The following is a 22511-nucleotide window of genomic DNA, read 5'->3' on the forward strand; positions in this document are numbered from 1 at the left end:
TTTTCCGGAAACGGCGACCAATCAAAATCATATAACCACAGATACGCAACTTTACATTCGCAAAAATATATTAAAGCCTCCAGGAAAACAGGAGGCTCTTTATCCGTGGAAAATTGTTAACGCCGCGAAAATTATTTTCAGACGCGATGTTTATGACAAATGTCTGTTTTATCGTTGTGTTCTGACAAGCTAAACCTGTGTTGTCAAAAAATAAATACGAATTTGAACGCGAAAATTCTTGTTTAAAATGTTTTTGGGTGTTTAGTCATTTGCTGATGTGATAATTGAATATTATTAAACAAGTGTATGAACAAAATATCAATTAGTGTCTACTGTATTTATCTCTATATATAAAATTCTCGTGTCACAATGTTCGTTCCCATACTACCTACTCCGAAACGGCTTGACCGATTCTTAAAAAAAATGTATGCATATTCAGTAAGTCTGAGAATCGGACAACATCTAATTTTCATCCCCCTAAATGTATAGAGTGGTCCCACCCCTAAATCTTTATTTTTATTTTTTAGACACTTCTTTTTGTTTAATTTTTTCATGACACAGCATAATCTTAATTTGTTTTGATTTCGACACAAGTGATCTTAGCGATAATATGTACGTCCCAGTTGTAGGTATTCTTTTCATCCTACAGAACTGGGTTTCATTAACATTTTCCTTGTTATTTCTACGTATACATATTGGTACTGAGATCCTTTAAATAGAATAATAAACGCCATTACGTTTTTTTTTAAACATGTTGTTTAACTCGATCAATTATAGTGATTCCATTATGTCATCTATCTTAGTACCAGGTATCACATAAACAAAGAGTGATCTACACTTACCTTAAAAGTTTTAAGATACGTTTTAGGTTATTTATTTTTGGAATTCGTCAGTGTCTCTATTACTTAATGCATTTTGGTGTTTGAAAATATGCAATATCGGAACTACAACTAAATAAAAAACGTATTATAATTTCTGCGACAAAATTTATAACAATTTATAATTGACAATACTCAGGGTGATTTAGTATTTTCTTCTATCCAGGAGATGTACTTGTATGTGTTAGCGTAAACATCAGGTATATTATTAGCGCAGGGCAAGTTGAAGGACACGACGCCGGCTGAGGTGCCGTTGCACACTAAGCTGCCGCCTGAATCACCCTGAAAATTTCCGATTACAATCACTGTACTTTGCACGCGGATAATTTGAATAAATGTAATAACGTTGTTCGATAATTTACAAAATTATATTGTCTGTTACGAAACCCAAATATCGTTATTACAAAGAAGTTATTTTCATGTAGGTAAGTCAGTAAGCTATATTTGCTCTCTATACAGATTAATGGTAAAATCTATCAACTCTTGATGTTTCGTGCCAATAACTATCGTCTTAAACAATACTCAAAAATCGTGATGCGTTCTTTAAATATATACTTACTTGGCATGTTCCTTCTCCACGTTTGTTAAGAGTACACATCTGGCTGGAACTAATAACGGGTGAGTTGCGTACAACATTTATCTTCTTACTGCACTCGTCGCTAGTTAAAGTTTTTACATACAAATACTGCAATTTGTCTGGCGATGACCAGCCACGGTTCTAAAAGTATACAAATAGCCTTTGAATACAATTGTGTTAAAGATAAGTTCGTCGGAAATATTTCTTCTTTAAATTTTTACGAATATTAATCCGTAAAATTGTTTACTCACAAGTTGACCCCAGCCGCTCAGAATACACGACAATCCAGCCGTGATATCCTGTTTGGGTAATGGCAGAGGCTGAACTTTTTTATTGAATTCGATGGCCTTTTTCGTACTTATAACAGCAATATCGTTGTTGAATTTATTTGGCTTGTCATGTTCTTTGTGAGCAATGACTTTGCTTATTTCATACGATGTACCACCTTTCGTTCTAGATAATGTACCAACTACAGCGGTAAACTCTGATGGTTTGAGACTGAAAAAAAATTCAAACATAACATATAATTTTAAAAGCTCAGACAAAAAACGGCAGCCTGTTATACTCTTAGAGTGCGGCCATACGATGCGATAACGGTGCGGTGCCGAAACGTCATCCTACATACAAATTACTATGGGTATGTTCCGATATACACTGCGACCACTGTACAGAGTACCGTCAATTTAGTATACTGTGAAACCGTTTCTCTATAGCCAGCTATACTGGTTACAATTTAAAACGGAACGCAGTCCAGTATACTAGTCAGCTTCGTTTTTCGACACAGTTTTCAAATGAGTGCATCAAAGTTTTTCAATTCAACAAGAAAAACTATTATTGGAGTATTATCGCATTAAAAAAATCTATATTAATATTAACTGTCAATTGAATTAATACTACAAAGAAAGTAAGTTAGAATTTTAAATGTTTGTTATTAAACTGTAAGTTATATCAGCCGTTAGGCATTCAAGTGGTTTTGATTGATCACGTGATCAAAGCACTGCGAGTACCTTACCTCGAAAACGCCAGTGCTCGCAGTAGAAGTATAGCGGGGATTTGTGACGTCATATATTTCCTAGGACGCTGCGGCTGTATACTGCAGTCCATAGCGGAACAAATTTTTGAACAGTGGGAGCACTATACAGTACTCGCAGTGTATATCGGAACATACCCTATACCATGTCACACGACGCATTGCGCCGCGAGGCGTCGCACTGCAAGCGCGCCGGACTTGTGACCTGTGAGATGAAGCGGGGAGGGGTAAAAATATTGCCACACCGCAACGCCCGTATGGTACCCTATAGCTCGAAGTAATTGCGTTACGGCGCCGCACCGCACCGTTACCGCATCGTGTTGCCGCGCTTTTAGATCAGAGCTTTACTGCACATATGTATGTATTATTAGACCTTTTGACACAATGGGCAGCTGTCAGTATCCATCTGTCGGAGATGACGGCAGCGCCGCAGAAAGTCCAGCCTTCTTTTTTTGTTTTCAGAGCGACTTGGTGTGGCACAAGCCCTTCGGGTGCGTCTTTGCCACCCACCACTCGGGTCTCGGGCTCTTGCCCTCCAGAGAGCGAGGCGAGACCTTCAGCATCGCCTACAATAAACGGTACTGTACTTAATTTGTAAATAAATAGAAAATAAGAATATAAAAAAAAAGCTTACCCTGTACGCTCCATGCGACTAACAGTAGAATAAAAGATATCTTTGAGACGCCCATCATCATTGACAGTTCTGTAGTGAATACACATGTTCATCTAAAACACTTTCTCTTTATATACTTTTATGACCTTGTAATAATTTTTTCAGACATAGAACAATAACTCTAATACAATGTTAAATTAAATTTTATCAGATAATTGAAAACGAAAACCTTACAAAAACTAATGATTACTAAGTAATTAGCATATAAAATACTTAAATATATGCTAATCACTTTATTGTTATTTGACATTGAAACTATCAATTATACAGGGTGGCCAAAAAGTCGTGGATCAAACGCAAACAGGGCATAGATGAGGTCATCAGCGGCAAAAAATTGTTCTACGGGAGGTCTCTAAGGTCAACCCCTGCAGAGTTATGATTTATTTTGAGTTTTATAAGAAAATTTACTTTTTTTTAATAATTCTTATTAAAATTCAAAAAAATCTACATCCTGTATCTTTTTCATAATGTCCACTAGATTGGTACTGATGAGTTCTTGCTTAACACATACTATTTATAGTTGTTTATTGAGTGTATTGAAGATTAATATTAAGTTATACGATATAAATTTTTTTCAAATCAAAACTTTTTGTTTACTTCGGACCCCACTGTGAAATAAAATTACTCTACCGAAAAGTGACCCTGTATTACAAATTTTGGCGCATTTAATATGGATTCTGAAAAGCTATTACACATGGACATGAGTCGCTCTAATATCTTTCTAGGACGAAAAAACAACAACGATTCGGACTTATGATAGATTATTTACCTACCTGTGACCAGTACTGTGTGAATCGGACTAGATTCAAAAATTTGGACAGATGGTTGGAGGGTTACGTAGGAATTTGATTAGATGGTGCAGATTAAGTATTATTGGTCAGAGTCAGGAATTTTGAGCATATTTTATTGTAAAATATTTTGTTTCCTACAAACAACCATTGAGAAATAATTGTTTTAATACAATTATTATTTCACAATCGTTGTTTGTAATTCTTCCTAGAAAGATATTAGAGCGACTCATGGCCACGTGTAATACCTTTTCAGAATTCCTATTAAATACGTCAAAACTTGTAGTACAGGGACACTTTTCGGTGGAGTAATTTTTTTTCACAGTGGGGTCCAAAATAAAGAAAAATTTACGATTTGAAAAAATGTTATATCGTATCACTTAATATTATCTTGAATACACTCAATAAACAACTATAAATAGTATGTCTAACGCAAGAACTCATCAGTACCAATCTAGTGGATATTATGAGAAAGATACAGGATGTAGATATTTTCGAATTTTAAGAAGAATTAGTAAAAAATGTCAATTTTCATATAAAAACCAAAATAAATCATAACTCTGCAGGGGTTGACCTTAGAGACCTCCCGTAGAACAATTTTTTGCCGCTGGTGACCTCATCTATCCCCTATTTTCGTTTGATCTACGACTTTTTGGCCACCCTGTATATTTATTGCACTAGCATTTTTTTTCAGTTTTTAATTTTTAAATTTTATCAGTTAATAGAAAACGAAAAAAACTAATTATTACTAAGCAATTAGCATATAAAATACTTAAAGATATTCTAATCACTTTATTGTTATTTGACATTGAAACTATCAATTATATATTTATTGTACTAGCATTTTTTTTCAGTTTTTAATTTTTAAATTTTATCAGATAATAGAAAACGAAAAAAAACTAATTATTACTAAGCAATTAGCATATAAAATACTGAAAGATATTCTAATCACTTTATTGTTATTTGACATTGAAACTATCAATTATATATTATACATTTATTGAACTAGCATTCAATCGTATTTGTATTTTTAAATTACATTTTATATTTAAATTTAAGAGATAAATATATATGTATTTCTTTTAGAAATATTATCGATCAAATTTTAAATGCAGTCACGTTTTTTGTTTTTAAATTGTATGTTTTCGTGTGTATTTTAAATTGACATACAGAATTTATGTTGATTTAATTCCTAGAAGTAATACGTCAACTTTAATGGCTACTAATGTTTTAAATTCGCGATTCTTGGTGCTAATTGCTTTTCTAATATTGTCAAACCGGAAACATATATACCACCGCCTGAAAGTCTTAAATTAAACTGTCAAACAGTAGAGAAGTATATTTTTAGCTTCTGGATAGTAATATATTTTAAAAAAGGCCTGTGACTTCCTAGACAGACTGATGTCAAGTTCAAGCTTAATTTACTTTGAAATGAGTCTGATTTTGATTCGAAACTGTAACTTTTTAACGTTAACCAGGAATTGAATGCTTGCAGTAGGAGTTTTTTACAGTAATATCTCCTATAACGCGTTAATGAAGTACCACGTAATAGGAAATCGCGTTTTAGGATTATTCTCATAAAACCGTTTCTTTTTACCATTTCAATAACTAGAAACACGAATTTAATAAAGTTATTTAGTTTAATTTTATAACAATTTAAACAGGTGCAAATACGCAAAGAAAAGTGTCTTGCGCCTGGAAGAGATTTTGGTCCCTTAAGGAATTAGTACTTAAAAGTAAAGACTTCCCAATGGTAGCTAAGAAAAAGGTGTTGAACATATGTATTTTACCATGTGTTACATACGGCTTCCAGACTTGGGCATTATCTCAGAAACATCTTCTAAAGTTGAGAAGCATGGTGGGTATAACACTGAGGCATCAAAAAAGAGCAGAAGAGATAAGATTAACGACCAAAGTCGAGGATATTATAAAGAAAATAAGGTAATTGAAAAGGCGCTGGACCGGATATGTCGAGAGATAGCAAGTTGTAATGGAAAAAAATAATATCAGAATGGCAACCACGCGATAGAAAAAGAAAAAGAGGAAGACAGAGCAAGATATGGGCAAACGATTTAAAGAGAATAGGAGGCACGACTTGGACAAAAAGAGCTAACATCAGAATATAATGGAAGCAGCTGGAAGAGGCCTACTTATGTGTCACAGGACACGCTGATTACCAAAAACGAGTCATATGATGAATTAGATTAAGGGTCTGTTTCACAATGTATGGATAAAGTACCAAATAGCTATGCAACACATAAATTATTTGGAAGATAAATTGTGCTATTTGACATTCATCGGACTCATAACTTATGATGGCCTTTATGTGACGAATAGCGCTATCTGACAGTCGTGAAACGCAACCATAGTGTTTATCCTACTAATAAGTCATAAATAGCTAATTTGGAACTTATGTAGAACTTATCCGTACATTGTGAAACAGACCCTTAGTTTTATTATGTAACTTAAATATGTTGACACCCAGTATAACAATATTATACTTATAATAATATTATACTGGGTGTCACCAATAAAGGCTTAATAATAATAAGAATAATAAAAACACGTAAAACTAAGTATGAACTTGAACAATCATAATAAATTTCACACTACAGAAATATATTCAGAAAAATCTCCGCGTTATATTAGTACCACGGTATAGTGGAGATTACTGTACAAGACCAATAAAGAAATAATTTATAACAACTAGATCAATATTCCATAGTAGAGTTTCCGCTACAGTGTTCGCAAGTTTAGGTATATACACGGTTGTTACAATGTATTTTTACTTAAACAGAACAAACTAATAGAAATATTCAAAATAAGTAAATCACATTTATTACAAATTTAAGCATGAGGAAAGAAATTGTTTTGTCAAATAACTGATTTTATTAATATGGCATAATACTGTTTTATCTAAAGTTTGCTTTCTTTCTGTCAAATTGTGTTTACATTGTGATGAAAAGGGACTGATTTTGCACCCGATTGCAAATAATTGTCAAATCCAGCTTGGAATTGTGAAACATTGTTCGAATATGAAACTTTTTAAAGACTTAATTTTCTAGAAATTAAAAAATAAAATAACTCCAACCATTTTAGGTCTGGGTCTCAGATTTCTGTATCGGTTTCAAGATCATTTATCAATCTATTATGAGGTGATCAGCCTCTTGTGCCTGACACACGCCGTCGACTTTTTTGGGTCTAAGGCAAGCCGGTTTCCTCACAATGTTTTCCTTCACCGTACGAGCGAGTGATACGCACATAGAAAGAAAGTTCATTGGTGCACAGCCGGGGATCGAACCTACGACCTCAGGGATGAGAATAGCATGCTGGAGCCACTAGGCCAACACTGCTCTAAAAATTAAACTAAGATACAAACTTATTAAATAATGAGGATGCCTACACAGTCTGTAACAGAATCACAAATGCAAACGTTACACTGTACATCTTTAGATGAATCCTTTTAAGAGATAAAATAATATATAATACTAGCTGATCCGGTAAACGTCGTTTTGCCATGTATATCATTTATAATAAAAAATAAGGGTTGATCGTAGAGGGGTGAAAATTAGGGGTTGTATGTATTTTTTAATGCTGTATCATAAAAAAATAGAAATTAAAAATTTTGTCTAAAAAATAAAATTTAGGGGTGGACTACCCCTAACATTTAGGGGGATGAAAAATAGATGTTGGCCGATTCTCATAGATACCGGATAAGCACAAAAAAATTCATCAAAATCGGTCAAGCCGTTTCGGAGGAGTATGGCAACGAAAACTGTGACACAAGAATTTTATTTATTAGAAAACCTTGTAACACTTGGTGAATAGTAAATTTAATTAAATACAAATATCTTTAAATGCACACAATGGCTCTCGCATTTCTATCTAGGCCAGTGAGTCACTAGCACTGTTGTATAATAATCTCGTTATTCTGGAATTTTTACAATGTCTTTGTAAGAATTGCTAAATACATGTTAACTAAATATAAATCAAGAAATACATTAATAAAGCTATGTTAACCTATAGTTTTGTAATTAAGAGATTTGTAACAAGCTCGGTACAAACAAACATCAAAAAATTATGTCAAAATCACATTAGGAAATTATATTTATTTAATTTAATAAAAGTTCAAATTTTATAATACAGTATTTACAATTTTCTTAACCTACAAAGAAATAATTAAAATAATTAAAAAAAAAATTAATAGGTTCTTGGGTCTTTGATGGGAAATAAATTAACAGTTATTTTTTTATAGCTATGATATGAGGGAATTTGAAAACTGTTTTTTTTAATAACTAGATTAAACGTTTTATTTTTAATATACATAAATGTTACAATCACTGATTTGGTTATCTGTTGTCATTTATAGCAATGATACTAAAAACCCCTTTATACAAACTGACCTGGGACCAATAAAACATTCTATCGGATTTGATTGTATAGTGAAACCTTTTTTAAGCTATCTTTTTTTTTTCCTTTATGGCTCTGGCACGGTTTGTGCATTAGCCATAAGCTATCTTTAAAGTCTCTAAAGAAACCTTAAAGTTTGTAATTCCAATTACCATTACCAGGCCTTTAATCTAAAAAAAAACAATGATGATACGAAATAAAAAAAAATTAAACTAACAACGCCCATCTTTCCTCTCCGTTGTAAGTAATTTAGTAACCCCGTGTTACCTTAAGGCTTTAATAAAATAATGAACTGAATATTTTCGGGGCAAAATAAAGGCTTGACTTGAAATTTTTCGTTTTATATCTTAATGTTTTTATGAAAATTACGCTTAGAAGTGGCGCATGTGCCGTTCAGACACGTTTTATATTTTTCTTTGATATTTTATAATCACTTGATTAATTATAATATTAGAAACAAGACTTGGAATGTTCTAGTGCAAAACTAATCCGCCATCTTTAAATAAATTGATAGTCAACTAAGAAAACATGATGTGTACAATGCTTTAAATGACAAATGGAAATGTTTCCGCTATAAACTCTTAGTTCAAATCCCTGCAAGACTATAATATACCACGAATAACTTATATTTCACTTATGTAGGTGCACAAAACCTATGTTTCTTTAAACAAATAATGAATAAAATAAAACAGAATAATGTGTTGGTAATATTTCTATCCTCTGTGGTAATAGACAATTATAGCCGTAGTTCGAAAAACACGCACCGGGAACGTCGACAACCACATCGAATGAAAGATAGATTGGATTAATATCATTCGTTCAGTCGGTCAATTGAATCGTTTAGCGGTTTCCGCGATCTATTTTCTAGATAAATTATGTCGTTATTTAACTCAAGACATTTTTATAATGAACGAAGAGTTATTGTTATCGTCTTTTAAATTGTCTCAAATAGGCACTACAGTTAAAAGTCAAAAGTCAAAATCATTTATTCATATAGGTAACGCCATTGCGTTTTGAACGTCAAAAAAAATATACATATGAAATGCTTCTAATTTTAAATTTACTGCCACTTCTCAAATCAATGACGTAGAACGGAATAGAGAAGAACTGGCAATAAACTCTCCACCCTTTTTTTTTTAAATTATGGTATGGGTAGGGGCTGAGGGTATATATATTCTTGAAGCCTTGTTGTATGTCCAAAAAAATATAAACGATTTTAAAACAAATGGTGACTTTCACCAGTATAATACGCGAAATAGAACTAATTTGAGTGTACGACCAACCAGGCTCCAAAAGATAAACCACTCCTTATATGGAAATTGTATTCGTTTTTACAACAAACTCCCAAGCGAAATTAGAGAATTATCACTAAATAAATTCAAAGTCCTTGTTAAACGAAAATTAATAAACAAAGCTTTTTATAAATTTGAGGACTACTTAAATGATCCTAATCCTTGGGATTGAATTGCTCCAGTTCAAACAATTTGTATGACAATACTTGGCGATTAAAAAGAGTGGCGGAAAGTTTCTTGCCAGTTCTTCTTACCCGTTCTACGCCCTTGACTTGCGAACTGGTAGTAAATGTAAATTTATGATTAATTTAACTTGACGATTCAAAAGTGTACTTGGTTCCCCACTTGAATAAAGATATTTTGAGTTTGAGTTTGGTAGAGACAAAAGGACAGACACGGACGGTGATTGCCGTAAATTGGACGTGTTTGAGATATAAATTGTGTCTCAAACACGTCCAATCAAAACAAAGGGTAATATAATATTTAAACGATATTACTGAAAATTGATGATGGATTTTTTGTGTACGTGTCACTAACACTTGTTAAAGTTGTAAAGGAAAACATTGGTAGACCGTCTAAAATCCCGAAAATAGACGGGGCGTGTCAGACACGAAATTGCTAATCATTTATTTACTTATAGCCGCACCAACAAGGCCACAAGTTATACAAATTAGAACTAATGTGTGGTAAATGACCTATGCAAACGATAAAAATATTAACAAATAAATGACGCTAAGAACGTTTTAAAAGTACTTGTTAAAAGTTTCAATATAACCTGTAATTATCACAACTCTTTTTTTATTCATCTCTTTTATTTGATCTTCCCAGATTTCTCGTGCGAGTTTCCTCTTTTATCCGTTCACTGTGCTATTCCAAGAGGACTTTTTTGACTTATCTGCCATCATATTGATATATCTTTAGATATCTGTGGAATGATGCTTAGGCACACAGCATCAGACCGCATTGAACTAGCGCGGTTGGATTCATTTCATTCGTTCGAATGGAATTGTTTAGTGGTTATTGCGGAGTTAACTTTGCTTGAGATAGACTAGTATTGCAGTTTTATTGTAGCTTTATAACCGCTTATACGGGTTTTCCAATGTGCACTGTATTTTTATTTTTATACGTTTCACGGGTGTTAAGTCTGTTGTGGTTTTAGCTAATCAAGGGAATGGAACGAACGAGGGGAACTCATAAAAATATTCACCATTCTTTTTAATGGCCATTTATTTTATTTATTATACTTAATTCTGAGTTCATAAAAAAAAATTACGCAAGTATGGCGAAAAGTAGCCTGGACTTACATTATAGCGAGGAAATAAAAAACAAAATCACCGTCTATAAACTTAAGTCAAAAACAATTCACAATTCCGTGACAGACAAAATGTGGAGGGATGTACAAATAAATGAAACACTTTGGATCTAACTGTCAACAGTCTTTAATCGTTTAAAACATGCGGGCTTATGACATAAAATTACGCTGGACTAACAAAAACTGTAACGTAACTTATTAGTGGGTTCTTAAAACTAAGTGACACTAAGTGAAATCGACCTATTGTCCTATTGTCGACCGGAAACGAGAATGTTATATTAAAATTTATAAATGTATGAAAAATTAAAGGGCTTTATTACTACAAAACTGACGTTTTACAATTTATTTGCTAGAAGTGTAAGATTTGGTTTGCGCTTTTAGTTATCAACTAAAATAATTATGTATATGTAACTTAAATAATGGTTACATTACTAATAAGCAATAACATTTAGTAAATGACTAATTACTAAGCTATTCAACGTATTAACTAAATTTCATGAAATATAGAACTTCATTCGATATACACAATCGATAGAGATATAATGGCCAGCTCAGAATTGATCATTCATTCGGTAATAATTTTCATTTAGTATTCATACGGTGAACGTTTGAACTAAGATCTGGGAATGGTTAGAATAGCCTTGCGTTATTTGAAATAGGAACTCATGGGATGACTTTTGCTATAAATTTAAAATAAATTTTGTTAAGAGTTTAACTTTGTAAAATACATCGAAGTCTATTAGGTTTTCACACTCAGAATAAAAGAAAAAAAAAGTATGAACCACTTCAGATCACTGTAATTAGAGTATTTTACAGTTATTATAAATTTATAAGATAACTTTGAGCGTATAAATTAATGTGTGTAACGCTTTTAATAATTTTTTTCTGTGTTAATAACTTAAATATTATTTTCTGAGAAAAAAATTAATATATCATTCTAAGAACTATGTATATATATGTACGTCGTGAAATATATAATTTTAAGGATGTATGTCGTATGTTCGTGTGAGATGAAAATGTAAAACATAAGATTTTTTTATTTAATTGTTTTTTATTTGGACTTCAAAATTAGGACACACATGATAAGAGAAATATATTGACGGACTACTACCTCTTCTATCGCATTTATCATGGAGAGTGGTCAGAGGAGTTGTTCGGACTTATGCTGCTGAGTTTCATCATCGGACGTCGAGGCAGAATATGAAATTCCACCCGTTTCACATCGACATCCGTCGTTCCACAACTGAGCGTTTTTAAGGCATATTTTGCCGCAATACTTTGTGGAACCAGCTGCCCACTGAAGTATTTCTGGACCAATTCTACTTAGGGTCCTTCAAGAAAAGAGCGTCCCAATTCTTAAAAGGCCGGCAACGCACTCGCAAGCCCGAGCGCGCGAGTGCGCGAGGCTCAATAGCCGCATGCCCGTCTACCCCTTGTTCTATATAAAAGATGCGGTCTTGACTATTAAGTACAAAATCCTCGTATGAAAGTCACAAGGTCTAAGTTAGGTAAGTTTTGGAAAAGTTCAACAGTGAACAGCTTCTAACTGTCAATTGTTTGGCTTTGAATCCTATTAGCTGGTATTTTTTAACTAATAACATAGCACCTAAAAATTATAAGCGATCTTTTCCAGGCAATCCTAGTAAAAGGAAATAGAAATATGATGATTGATGGGTAAAGTGCAAGAAGTGTATAACCTTATCTTTAAAAAAAATTATAGAATCAACTCACCACCTTACCTACACTTATACAAAAAATTTAATGAACTAAATACTAAAACGCTAATCTCACGGATTCATGAATTGCGATGCAATACAAAAGAATAAAACATACAAGAATTACGAAAGTCACGATTGAGCAGAATAGGATATGGTTAAGAAATGTTTATATAGAAGAGTTTTAAAAGATGTTAGGGAAGTAGCCAATCGTATGGAGTCAGACAGCCTATTCCACAACTTAATGGCGGAGATCCTAAACGAATTGCCTTAGAAGGTTGAGCTGTGAGATGGAATTTCCAAAAAGCATCTATTAGAGGAGCGTAACATATAGCTATAAGGACCTGAGAATTTCAATTAATTTTTAAAATATTTACTATCTGTCTTGTTCACTGAGATATACCTTTCCTTTACTTGTAATTTTGTTAAATTTTTATATCATAAAGCAACAAAGTGTAAATAAATAAATATATGCCTTTATTCTTTCAAGCATTGTCTGATAAATAGATTTTCAGTTTCCTTGTATTTTAACTAGAAAAAGCCTGTCTTTCATTCCAATGAATTGTGTTTTCCTGCGGCGTAGCAAAACACTTTGAAATAACATGTCATATGTACTTTTAATTATCGACAATCTACATTCTTGCAATTCTGTTTGTGTGATATAAATCCTAATTTGTTTGTTCCAAAAGATGCTGAATGCATGATACCACGTTTTAAATATAAAACATTAATATAACGTTTATTACTAACACACACAGAGAAACACACAAAATAATATTTAAAAAAAAGATTTTTTTTTGACGTGATAACGTCTTTAAAATCGTTTTAGTCGGGTGACATGTTCAGAAACTTGTGTCACACCAAAACCTCACGAGCGCGATCGCAGGTATAACGAGAGAGAGACGGACCGATCTTCCGTCTCTCTCACTCTAGCGGCATACAAACGAATGGAGATTAAATTTATCATCAAAAGTGTGAATAAAACGATAGATGTAATTTAAAATTTGAAAAAAATGTTATCTTCATTAATTCCTTACTTCCCAAAAACTTATATCACCAATAAGACGTTATCACGTAAACATCTCGATCGTAAACCTACTTTACAAACAACCAATATTTTTTTTAAGGAATAAGGAACATTTTAATTGTGTAATGTGTGTGTGTTGTGGTTGTAACTGGCCCTCAGCATTATGAACACGTCTGCTCCACAGCGCTGGTAATTTTTCCAGAGACTACAACAGTTAGTTTGCGCCTCAGACGTAAAAAAAGAAAAATAATGTAATAATAGTAGACAGAAATAATAATAGTAATAATTAACATTGTAAGGAAAGAATTTTATGAGTGAATTTGTTCAATTTCTGCTTTCAAATATCACACACAGTAAAATGAGGACAATCAGATACTTATTAAATGTTATAGAAAGGATATATACGTGTGAAAATGAGCTTAAAAAGGCGCAGCGCTAAACAGATCGAGTGGGCCGCAATATCACAGTGCACTACTCACCAGGGGACTGTTTGTGTTGAAGTTGTCGCTGGGGCACGTTATCAGCGAATTATGTCTGACGTCGACGATTTTCTGTAGCCAGAACGAGAATGACTACTATGTGAACTACTTATGCCATGCAGAGATAAAGAGCAGTGTTGGCCTAGTGGCTCCAGCGTGCGACGCTCATCTCTGAGCTCGTAGGTTTTATCCCCGGCTGTGCACCAATGGACTTTATTTCTATGTGCGCATTTAACATTCGCTCGAACGGTGAAGGAAAACTTAGTGAAGAAACCGGCTGACAGACGTGTGTCAGGCAGAGGAGGCTGATCATCTACTTGCCTATTAGATTGACAAACGATCATGAAACAGAAACAGAAATCTGAGGCCTGAAAAGGTTGTAGCGCCACTGATTGATTAATTTTTTTTCCTTATACCGATGTCTTGGCGTTACGTGAATTACTGACAAGGTGGTGTTCTAAAAACTTCTGTAACGCGCATTTACGCTCGTAAATATAGTAGAAAGCTACACAGAATGAACTTAATACCATTCATACATCAATGTAGCACATAAAACGCTAAGTACCTACATACATATACTTTTTACTGGTGCCGTAAAAAATTCGAATAGCCCAAAGCCTTCGTAATGTTTGCTGAACAACAGAGTATCAAGGTTAATGTCTGATCTAAACCAAATGTAGTAAATTAGGTAACCAAGGGCGGGAAATTTCATATAATTACGTATTTATAACAATCATGTATATAAGAAGAAGGTTGTTTATAATATAATTTTTTTATATAAAACCTTTTTTGCGCGAAACACTTTTCGTAGATAAAATGGTTTCATAAATTAAAAAGTGTTAGTGTTGAAAGCTAATGTAACCGATCTTTTTATAAAAACAATTACTATTATTTATTTACAACTACTATTATTATTATTATAATAATAATAAAAACTTTATGCATGGCAAATAAGTTGTGACAAAACTACAAAATAAATTAATAAAAGCACTATTTAGATACAATTTTTTAACACAGGCTAATAAAATCTACCAAGAAACCAAAATTATGACGATTAAACAACTAAATATTAAAAAAAAATTAATAACTCTCCACAGTAGCTTATCATTTGAAAAAATCAAACACACCACTTCACGCAATACTCGTCGAGCGAGTTTGCTTATCTTGCCGAAGCTGCGTACAAATTATTTGAAGAAGTCTATTAAGTAATATTAGTGCGAAAATACATATCAGAATGAGCCTAGTAGACTAAAATTGGGACGGCCGATGGCGACGTGTATCTCGTTCGTATATACTAAGTTTCTCATGTAAATAAAATACATTCTTTTGTTATGAGAAATAAAGTTCTTTAACCATTACAATTCATCTATCGCTACTCGCTAGGGAGTCCCTGTGTTGTGGGTAACTAGATAATTATTCAGTAGTACATGGTACATGTTCAAAATAGTTTTTTTTAAAAAGGTATGTTGTATTACAACTACCATATGCCGACCATGAATTATATCATATTTCGGCCATACAATCCGCAGAGATGTTGTGAACTTGGAGAAACAGATCGTGGTTGGTAACACAAAAGGCAAGGCCCTTCACTAACTTGATGGACAGATAAAATGAAAGACTCATCGTCATCAAAACTGTACACTAATAAGAAAGGCGCAGAAACCTTGCTGACCCCGACGCTTAGATATGATGATACCGAACGAAGAGAGAGAGAGAGAACTATGTGATAACTGATGATAATGTTCTTACTGTGAATTAGCTACAAAGCCTATTTCAATAATTAATATTAGCACGTTGCAATAATCAAAACATTCCTGTTATCAAGAGCTCGCAGTTAATGTATCGGCTCTTGTAATTAATCGGGTTAAGATATATAGATATATAACAGTCTCAAGATTATGTATAAACTTGACACACACTTTACTGCCAACATTTAAAAAATCTGTGGCGCTTCAACCTCTTTAGGCCTGGGCCTCAGATTTCTGTATCTCATTTATGATATTTTGTCAATCTAATAGGCGGCTCATTGGTCTAGTGGTTAGTACTGACTGCGAATCCATGAGTCCCGGGTTCGATCCCCGGCTGAGACAAACATCGATGCATTGGTGTTGTGCTTAGGTCTTGGGTGTTTAAATATGTATTTATATATCTATATATCTATAATATGTGTATCCGTTGCCTAGTACCCATAACACAAGCTTCACCAGCGAAGCATGGGACTAGGTCAATTGGTGTGAATTGTCCAATAAAAAAAAAACAAAAAAGAAGGCAAGGTGATCAGCCTCCTGTGCTTGACACAGTCCTCGACTTTCTGGGTCTAAGACAAGCCGGTTTCCTCGCGACGTTTTCCTTCACCGGTCGAGCGAATGTTAAATGCGCACATTCAGAAGTCCATTGGTGCACGGCCGGGGACCGAATCTACGACCTCCCCTTATAACAATTCATGCGTTTATCGTGCGCAACTTGCCGTAAAATATATTTTTGATATTACATACTTACTATGAACACTTATAAACGTCAATACTTATAAAACATACAATATACATAAACGTATTTTAGGCAACATACTTCCTCGAATAATTGTTTTATTTTTAATCTATTTAAATCACCAAACTGCTCTACATATTTCTCTCGTAGCAACCTATATTGTGCTCACTGGTAATATTTATAATGAATATAAGCAGATAGGGTTTAATTTATTTATTTTAACGTTAAAATTACACTATTTTTAATTACAAAATGTTATTTCTATATGTGAGATTTAATATAATACGAACGAAATGCCATCAAACATCCGTTCTAATTTTTGTTTACTAGGCACTGATGTGTAGATTTAAGGCCCATTTTAATTGAAACACGCAAATATTTAATTGAACAGCCTTATACTCTTAAAATACTTGTAAGTCGACGTCAATGTAATGAAACATGGTTGCTGTAGCTAGTCATGGGATCTCATGGTAAAATGCTGACGCGACCACAAGTTTCCCAAAAGTAACGTAATGGGTGTGAGGGGTTATGTATTATAGCGAGTTCACACTCAGTGAGATAATGCATTCCCCTAAAAAATAACCTTTTCAATAATTAGTATTATTGGAACGAAGTTCCTTATCGCGCGTTGTGATAGGGGGCTAGACGGAAAAAATTCTTACGAAAAGTTGTCACCACACTTTTTTGCTATTTCCTATTGTAATACATTGGTTCTCGTCCGATCACCGAAGTTAAGCAACGTCGGGCGAGGTCAGTACTTGGATGGGTGACCGCCTGGGAACACCTCGTGATGTTGGCTTTTTTTTGTAGGGATAAGAAATGAAAATTATTTTTGGAATCACTTAACTAAATTAGTCTTGTTGGAACGAAGTTATCGAGCGTTGCGAAAGGGGGCTAGATGGAACAAATTAAGACCAAAAGTTGTAACGACACTTTTTGCTATAGTTGTTATATTTTACATTTTCGATTCAGCTATCGCCAACGTCCATACCACGTTGAATACACCGGTTCTTGTCCGATCACCGAAGTAAAGCAACGTCGGGCAAGGTCAGTACTTGGATGGGTGACCGCCTGGGAACACCTCGTGATGTTGGCTTTAATTTTCGCCGTAAGATTGGTGTCGAGAAAATCTATCATACTGTTATGATTACAATTAACATATAAATTAATCGAAAGGAATTTCGTTCCATCCGGGGTGTCCCTTGACACCTCTAAAGTTTAAGTTTAAGTTAAAAACTTGAGAGGATCTTTTTTTTAATAACAAAATAACTTATAACAGCTCTTCCTCTTTTAACAAGTATTTAAATAAGAATAAGAATTACTTATTTATCACAATCCATGATTAAAGTATTTACAAAATACAACTATATACATGCATAACTAAATTTGTGTTGCGATATCGCGGGCTACTCGATTGTGACGAAGTTCCCTGGAGCTGGTTAGCGCTGGGCCTTCTTCAGTTCTCATGTTATTTTCACACATATATCCTTTCTCATTGTCCTCAAAATTACACGCGCTGGACAGAAACCGGTGGAAACATATAGTCCGTTCCAACTTCCAGATGATTCCTTGAAAACTCTAATATGTGCTGTCCATTAAAGACAGAGAGAGATATCCTTTCTATAACATATTTCCTTATATATTTGATTGTCCTTCTTATTAAATAAAACATTCATATATTTCATTACCTGTCACAAATGCATGAACGTAATATAATATCAGTAACGATTTATTAATCAAGGAAAACAAAATAAATTACATTCTAAGTTGGTAAACAAAATGCGTGGCGTTGTTTCGTGACCGGGAAAAATAAAACGTAGACACACGACAAATGAATAAATGGTACCAGCCTTGAAACAAAACATGCCATAATTATGGTAACACTAACTTTTATCGTGGGTTTCTGATATTATTTGATTAGCTCCTTGGATGAAAATTCAAAACTAAATTATTTTTATACTTTATGTGATCTTTCGTCTCTTTCTGACAAAGTATCTATAAAAAGACCCAGGTGGTGATGATGTGATTCAATGGCTTAGTATTTATGAATTATAATTCATACCAAGACTCGTAATCAATCAACACCAACTATGGAAAAATCTCAGCCTTGTATCGCGCAGCCCGGACATACAACGACCACTCCTCTTAATTTAAGCCTTGACTTGAATCTATGAAAGTTAGTAAGTGTATTAAAGATTTTTACGCCGGCTTTTTCTATCGGCCTACACCCTCTGTCTTCTTTGCCGATGAGTAGGGATTAATAATTTAATGACGTGGAATAAGTGATACCTGTATCTTATGTTCCATAATAAACATATTTTATTTATTTATTTATTTCAAACGAGCCTATAAAACGGGACGCCCAAAAAGGGTATCGATCGAAGCCCATGGATAACTAATTTTAGTGGGTGCCGGCTTTTAGTAACGTTAGATCCAATGTAATATCACCCCTTAAGTGTAGAATAAAATTTCACACAACGTAATGTCTCATTTCTCATCTAACAGAAGATAAACCGTTTAATTTAATAGATAAATTGCAAGAAATGAATTCTCATACTCGACTCTAGAGATATTTTAAAACCGTGAAATAGACACTCAAGCTCGAGTCATGGTCATGGCATTTGAAATAAAACGCTACATTATGATGCAATAAAAGAATAGCGTATGAAATACGTTATTGTTCACGAGAGTTTCATATTTCTTGAGGAATACATGGGATAAAATGTTTTACGCTTTTAATTTAATTAATATTTGTGAGGTTTATTTGCATGCTAGCTGTGCGCCGTGGTTTAACATTAATTCAATATTAGCGTTATATGAAGCTTTACTCCATCCAATACAAAAATCATTTTTCAAAAAAAACTTTTTATACAAAAATACAACCGATTCCAGAATAATATATTTTTATCTGTATTATTATTTAAAACAGTTCTTGCCGCGCCCCACCACTATGAGGAACCAGCTGCCAACTGAAGAATTCAAAATTTCATCTACATCACCTTGATGGCTGGAAGTCCAAAGTCCGTTTCACAAGAAATTTTCTTTTGCGAACTAGTGAACTGTGGAATCGACTCCCGGTGGGGGTCTTCCCTGAGAGATACGACCTCCAACTATTCAAAATTCGAGTGTACTCCTCCCAAGTCCCAACGGCAACGTACCCATTAAAATGGGTGTCTATGAGCTGCGATGACTGCCCTTTTTGGACGTCCCGCAGGCTCGTTTGCCCCCCTATCATATGAAAACAAATTATTACTCTATGGTAATGCACTTCAAGATAAAGAGACCCCACATCTCTACGCAACGCCATGGGATCAAGCCGCACGGAGAGCATTTATATACGTATACACGCGTAAAACAAAACAATTTACATAGATAATCTGCACTTATAGCCATATCTAGAATTCAATAAGTCCTTTGAATATGCCAAATTCGCTCCAAATCTTGTTAACATTGAACCTCCAATGGCTCCTTTGATACGAGGCTTTGCTCTGAGAGCATCAATAGTTGGTGAATTTCAATGAGTCGATAAATTCAATTGATTTAATGATTAAAAGGTTTTTAAGTATTTAAAATGTGATTTGGGTTGAAGATGTGTTTATACTACTAAAAATTATATATAATAAAAGCAATTATACTAAAGATATAGCAAGAGCTAGAATACATAATATTTACCAAATTAATAAATTAATTCCTAATTTGGATGTGTTGTGTGGAGGTATATAAGTGAGGGTTATATAGGTGGTTCAGCGCTATGGATATTCTTAATAATCCTTTTACAACTTTCTCTACGGCTGTGATACTTTTTGACATCCAACACCTTTTGTCTTCAGTCACCGTGACCACGCACGCTGTAAAGCACGCGAAACGTCGGATAAATTTAAAATTATCTTAAATAATTGTAAATTTATAATAATGCTTTACATTAATCCGGTTAAAAAGTTTTTTCTTTAAATGTGTAAAGGTTATGTCAATCAAAGACAATACTATGAACAATGTACTATGTATATCTTTGGAGTTTGGTGACCAGATAGGTCCATAATTGTTAATTCCACAAATTCCAACACGTGTACCAACTTGTTTTTATTGAAATACCTCTGAAGCAACTTCCTTTAATTTATTCGGATCGACTGTGGTTGTTTTACTCGAGAAATTTTGTAATAATATTTATTTTCGATTTTCTTTCAACAGATAACAAACGCCAATTAGATATTTGATATAAATTCTAAAATTTATTATTTTTGTCATATTTTATGAAATTTAGCTAAATTATTTACGACATTTAGAGTATATGCCATCTTGATCGAGACACTGCACATCAAATTGACACAAATTTTAATATTGTTTTTCTTTTACTAAAGTTTTTCATATATAAACATAATTGTCGCGAAGATAGTCTTTGACAAGCTCCGCTTGATTTTTAGAAAACGCGGGCAACTGATAAGCCTTTTGGCTGTTTAAGTCCATTCTTAGCGATTTCGCTTACCATTATGATGCTTGGAGCTGAAACAGCTGGAACTACAGTAATGATGATCAACTAAAAGTTAACCCGTAAATTCTTACAGGGCAAGGAAACTTTGCCTGCATAGGTTTAAAATTAAATTAAATTTGACGACTCATTGGTCTAGTGGTTAATACCCTGACTGCGAATCCATGGGTCCCGGGTTCGATCCCCGGCTGAGACGAACATCGATGTGATGAACATTTGGTGTTGTGCTTAGGTCTTGGGTGTTCAAATATGTATTTATATGTCTATCTATCTATAATATGTATGTGTATCCGTTGCCTAGTACCCATAACACAAGCTTCACCAGCTTAGCATGGGACTAGGTCAATTGGTGTGAAATGTCTTTAAAAAAAAACAAGCACAACATGTATCTGCAATAATGGCGAACAAACCGTAGAACATACATATTCGCACCGTTCAGGCACGACTTGGAGCAACAAACACAGATGACAGTAGAACATCTGAACAAATCACAGATTGTGCCTGGAACGGTTCTGCGACAAAATTATGAAATATGTGAAGGAGGCAAACAAAAATGTAAGACCGGGTCTCGCAAGCACTTGCGTCTCGGCTCGCCCATGAATATTTTAAATAATAATACTACGCGACACGAAGTTTGATTTTATTTTATGTATCTTTTAGTAACAATATAAGAGATGGATAAAATAATAAAAATTAGGATTCTTAGTATGAAGTAATTGTCGTTGATGTATTTATAAAGCGCAAATTCGGCCCCACATGGAGTTTTCACCTCTGGGCGGGAGCTCCCCAGTTCCAGCTCCTTCCTCTACCTTTTTTTCCGTCGTTGCAAAACTGAGCGTTTTTTAAGGCAGTTTTTGCCACGCACCATTACTATGTGAAACCAGCTGCCCACTAAAGTATTTCCGAAGCAATTCGACTTAGAGTCCTTTAAGAAAATAGCGTATCAATTTTTACAAGGCCGGCAACGCACTTGCGAGCCTTCTGGCATTGAGAATGTCCATGGGTGGCAGTATCACTTAACATCAGGTGATGCCCGTTTGGTCTTGTTATTTTTATATATACATATATATATATATATATATATATCTAGTTTTTAGTCTACTTCACAAACAAACACATACATACTTATACAGGCTACAATACTGACCTATTTACTTTTACTCATTTTATTTTAATAGGTATGTTCTGTTTCTAATTATATTTTTTTTAATCTCGTTAGCCTATATAAAATATATATGTGATCTCGTAAATCAAAGACTTATTAAATTTTAAATAATAACAGATTTTATTCAGTTTCATTACAATAGATAATATACAAGTCAACAATATTCGATAACTATCTCAACTATCGGATACG

At 33.7% G+C, this 22511-nt stretch overlaps 2 protein-coding genes and 1 non-coding gene across 4 annotated transcripts in view; 2 read left to right on the forward strand and 1 right to left on the reverse strand.

Moving 5' to 3' along the window:
• LOC125056501 (amphoterin-induced protein 1-like) overlaps nt 1-22511 on the forward strand; it is a 119308-nt gene that overhangs the window by 48592 nt on the left and 48205 nt on the right. Inside the window, exon 1 of one of the 2 annotated variants that reach the window (XM_047659628.1) lies at nt 2948-3063. The exons of the other annotated variant lie outside the window; for it this stretch is intronic. The gene's annotated coding sequence lies outside the window, so the exon portion shown is untranslated. Of the gene's footprint in view, nt 1-2947; nt 3064-22511 lie in introns of those variants that run through there. 2 annotated transcript variants of the gene reach the window in all.
• LOC125056502 (chymotrypsin-2-like) lies at nt 967-3222 on the reverse strand. The gene is made up of 5 exons (XM_047659630.1): nt 3120-3222; nt 2859-3051; nt 1707-1953; nt 1438-1596; nt 967-1160 (listed from the first exon to the last, which is right to left on the reverse strand). Exons 1-5 carry the CDS (start codon nt 3178-3180, stop codon nt 1014-1016), a joined length of 807 nt encoding a protein of 268 aa, XP_047515586.1. The 5' UTR covers nt 3181-3222; the 3' UTR covers nt 967-1013.
• On the forward strand, nt 17646-17764 carry LOC125056992. Its single transcript, XR_007118149.1, has one exon. It is a non-coding gene; the product is annotated as a 5S ribosomal RNA (ribosomal RNA).

The sequence above is a fragment of the Pieris napi genome, chromosome 15, assembly GCF_905475465.1.
Source record: "Pieris napi chromosome 15, ilPieNapi1.2, whole genome shotgun sequence".
In the NCBI taxonomy this organism is placed as follows: domain Eukaryota; kingdom Metazoa; phylum Arthropoda; class Insecta; order Lepidoptera; family Pieridae; genus Pieris; species Pieris napi.

Bases quoted from the DNA above. Each gene is read 5' to 3' on its own strand.
- LOC125056502 (XM_047659630.1), bottom strand. From the start codon at position 3,180: ATGATGATGGGCGTCTCAAAGATATCTTTTATTCTACTGTTAGTCGCA. The intron at 1,954-2,858 runs GTCTAATAATAC...ATTTTTTTTCAG, and splicing joins GCTGCCCATTGTGTCAAAAG to TCTCAAACCATCAGAGTTTA. The intron at 1,597-1,706 runs GTGAGTAAACAA...GTATACTTTTAG, and splicing joins TGAGCGGCTGGGGTCAACTT to AACCGTGGCTGGTCATCGCC.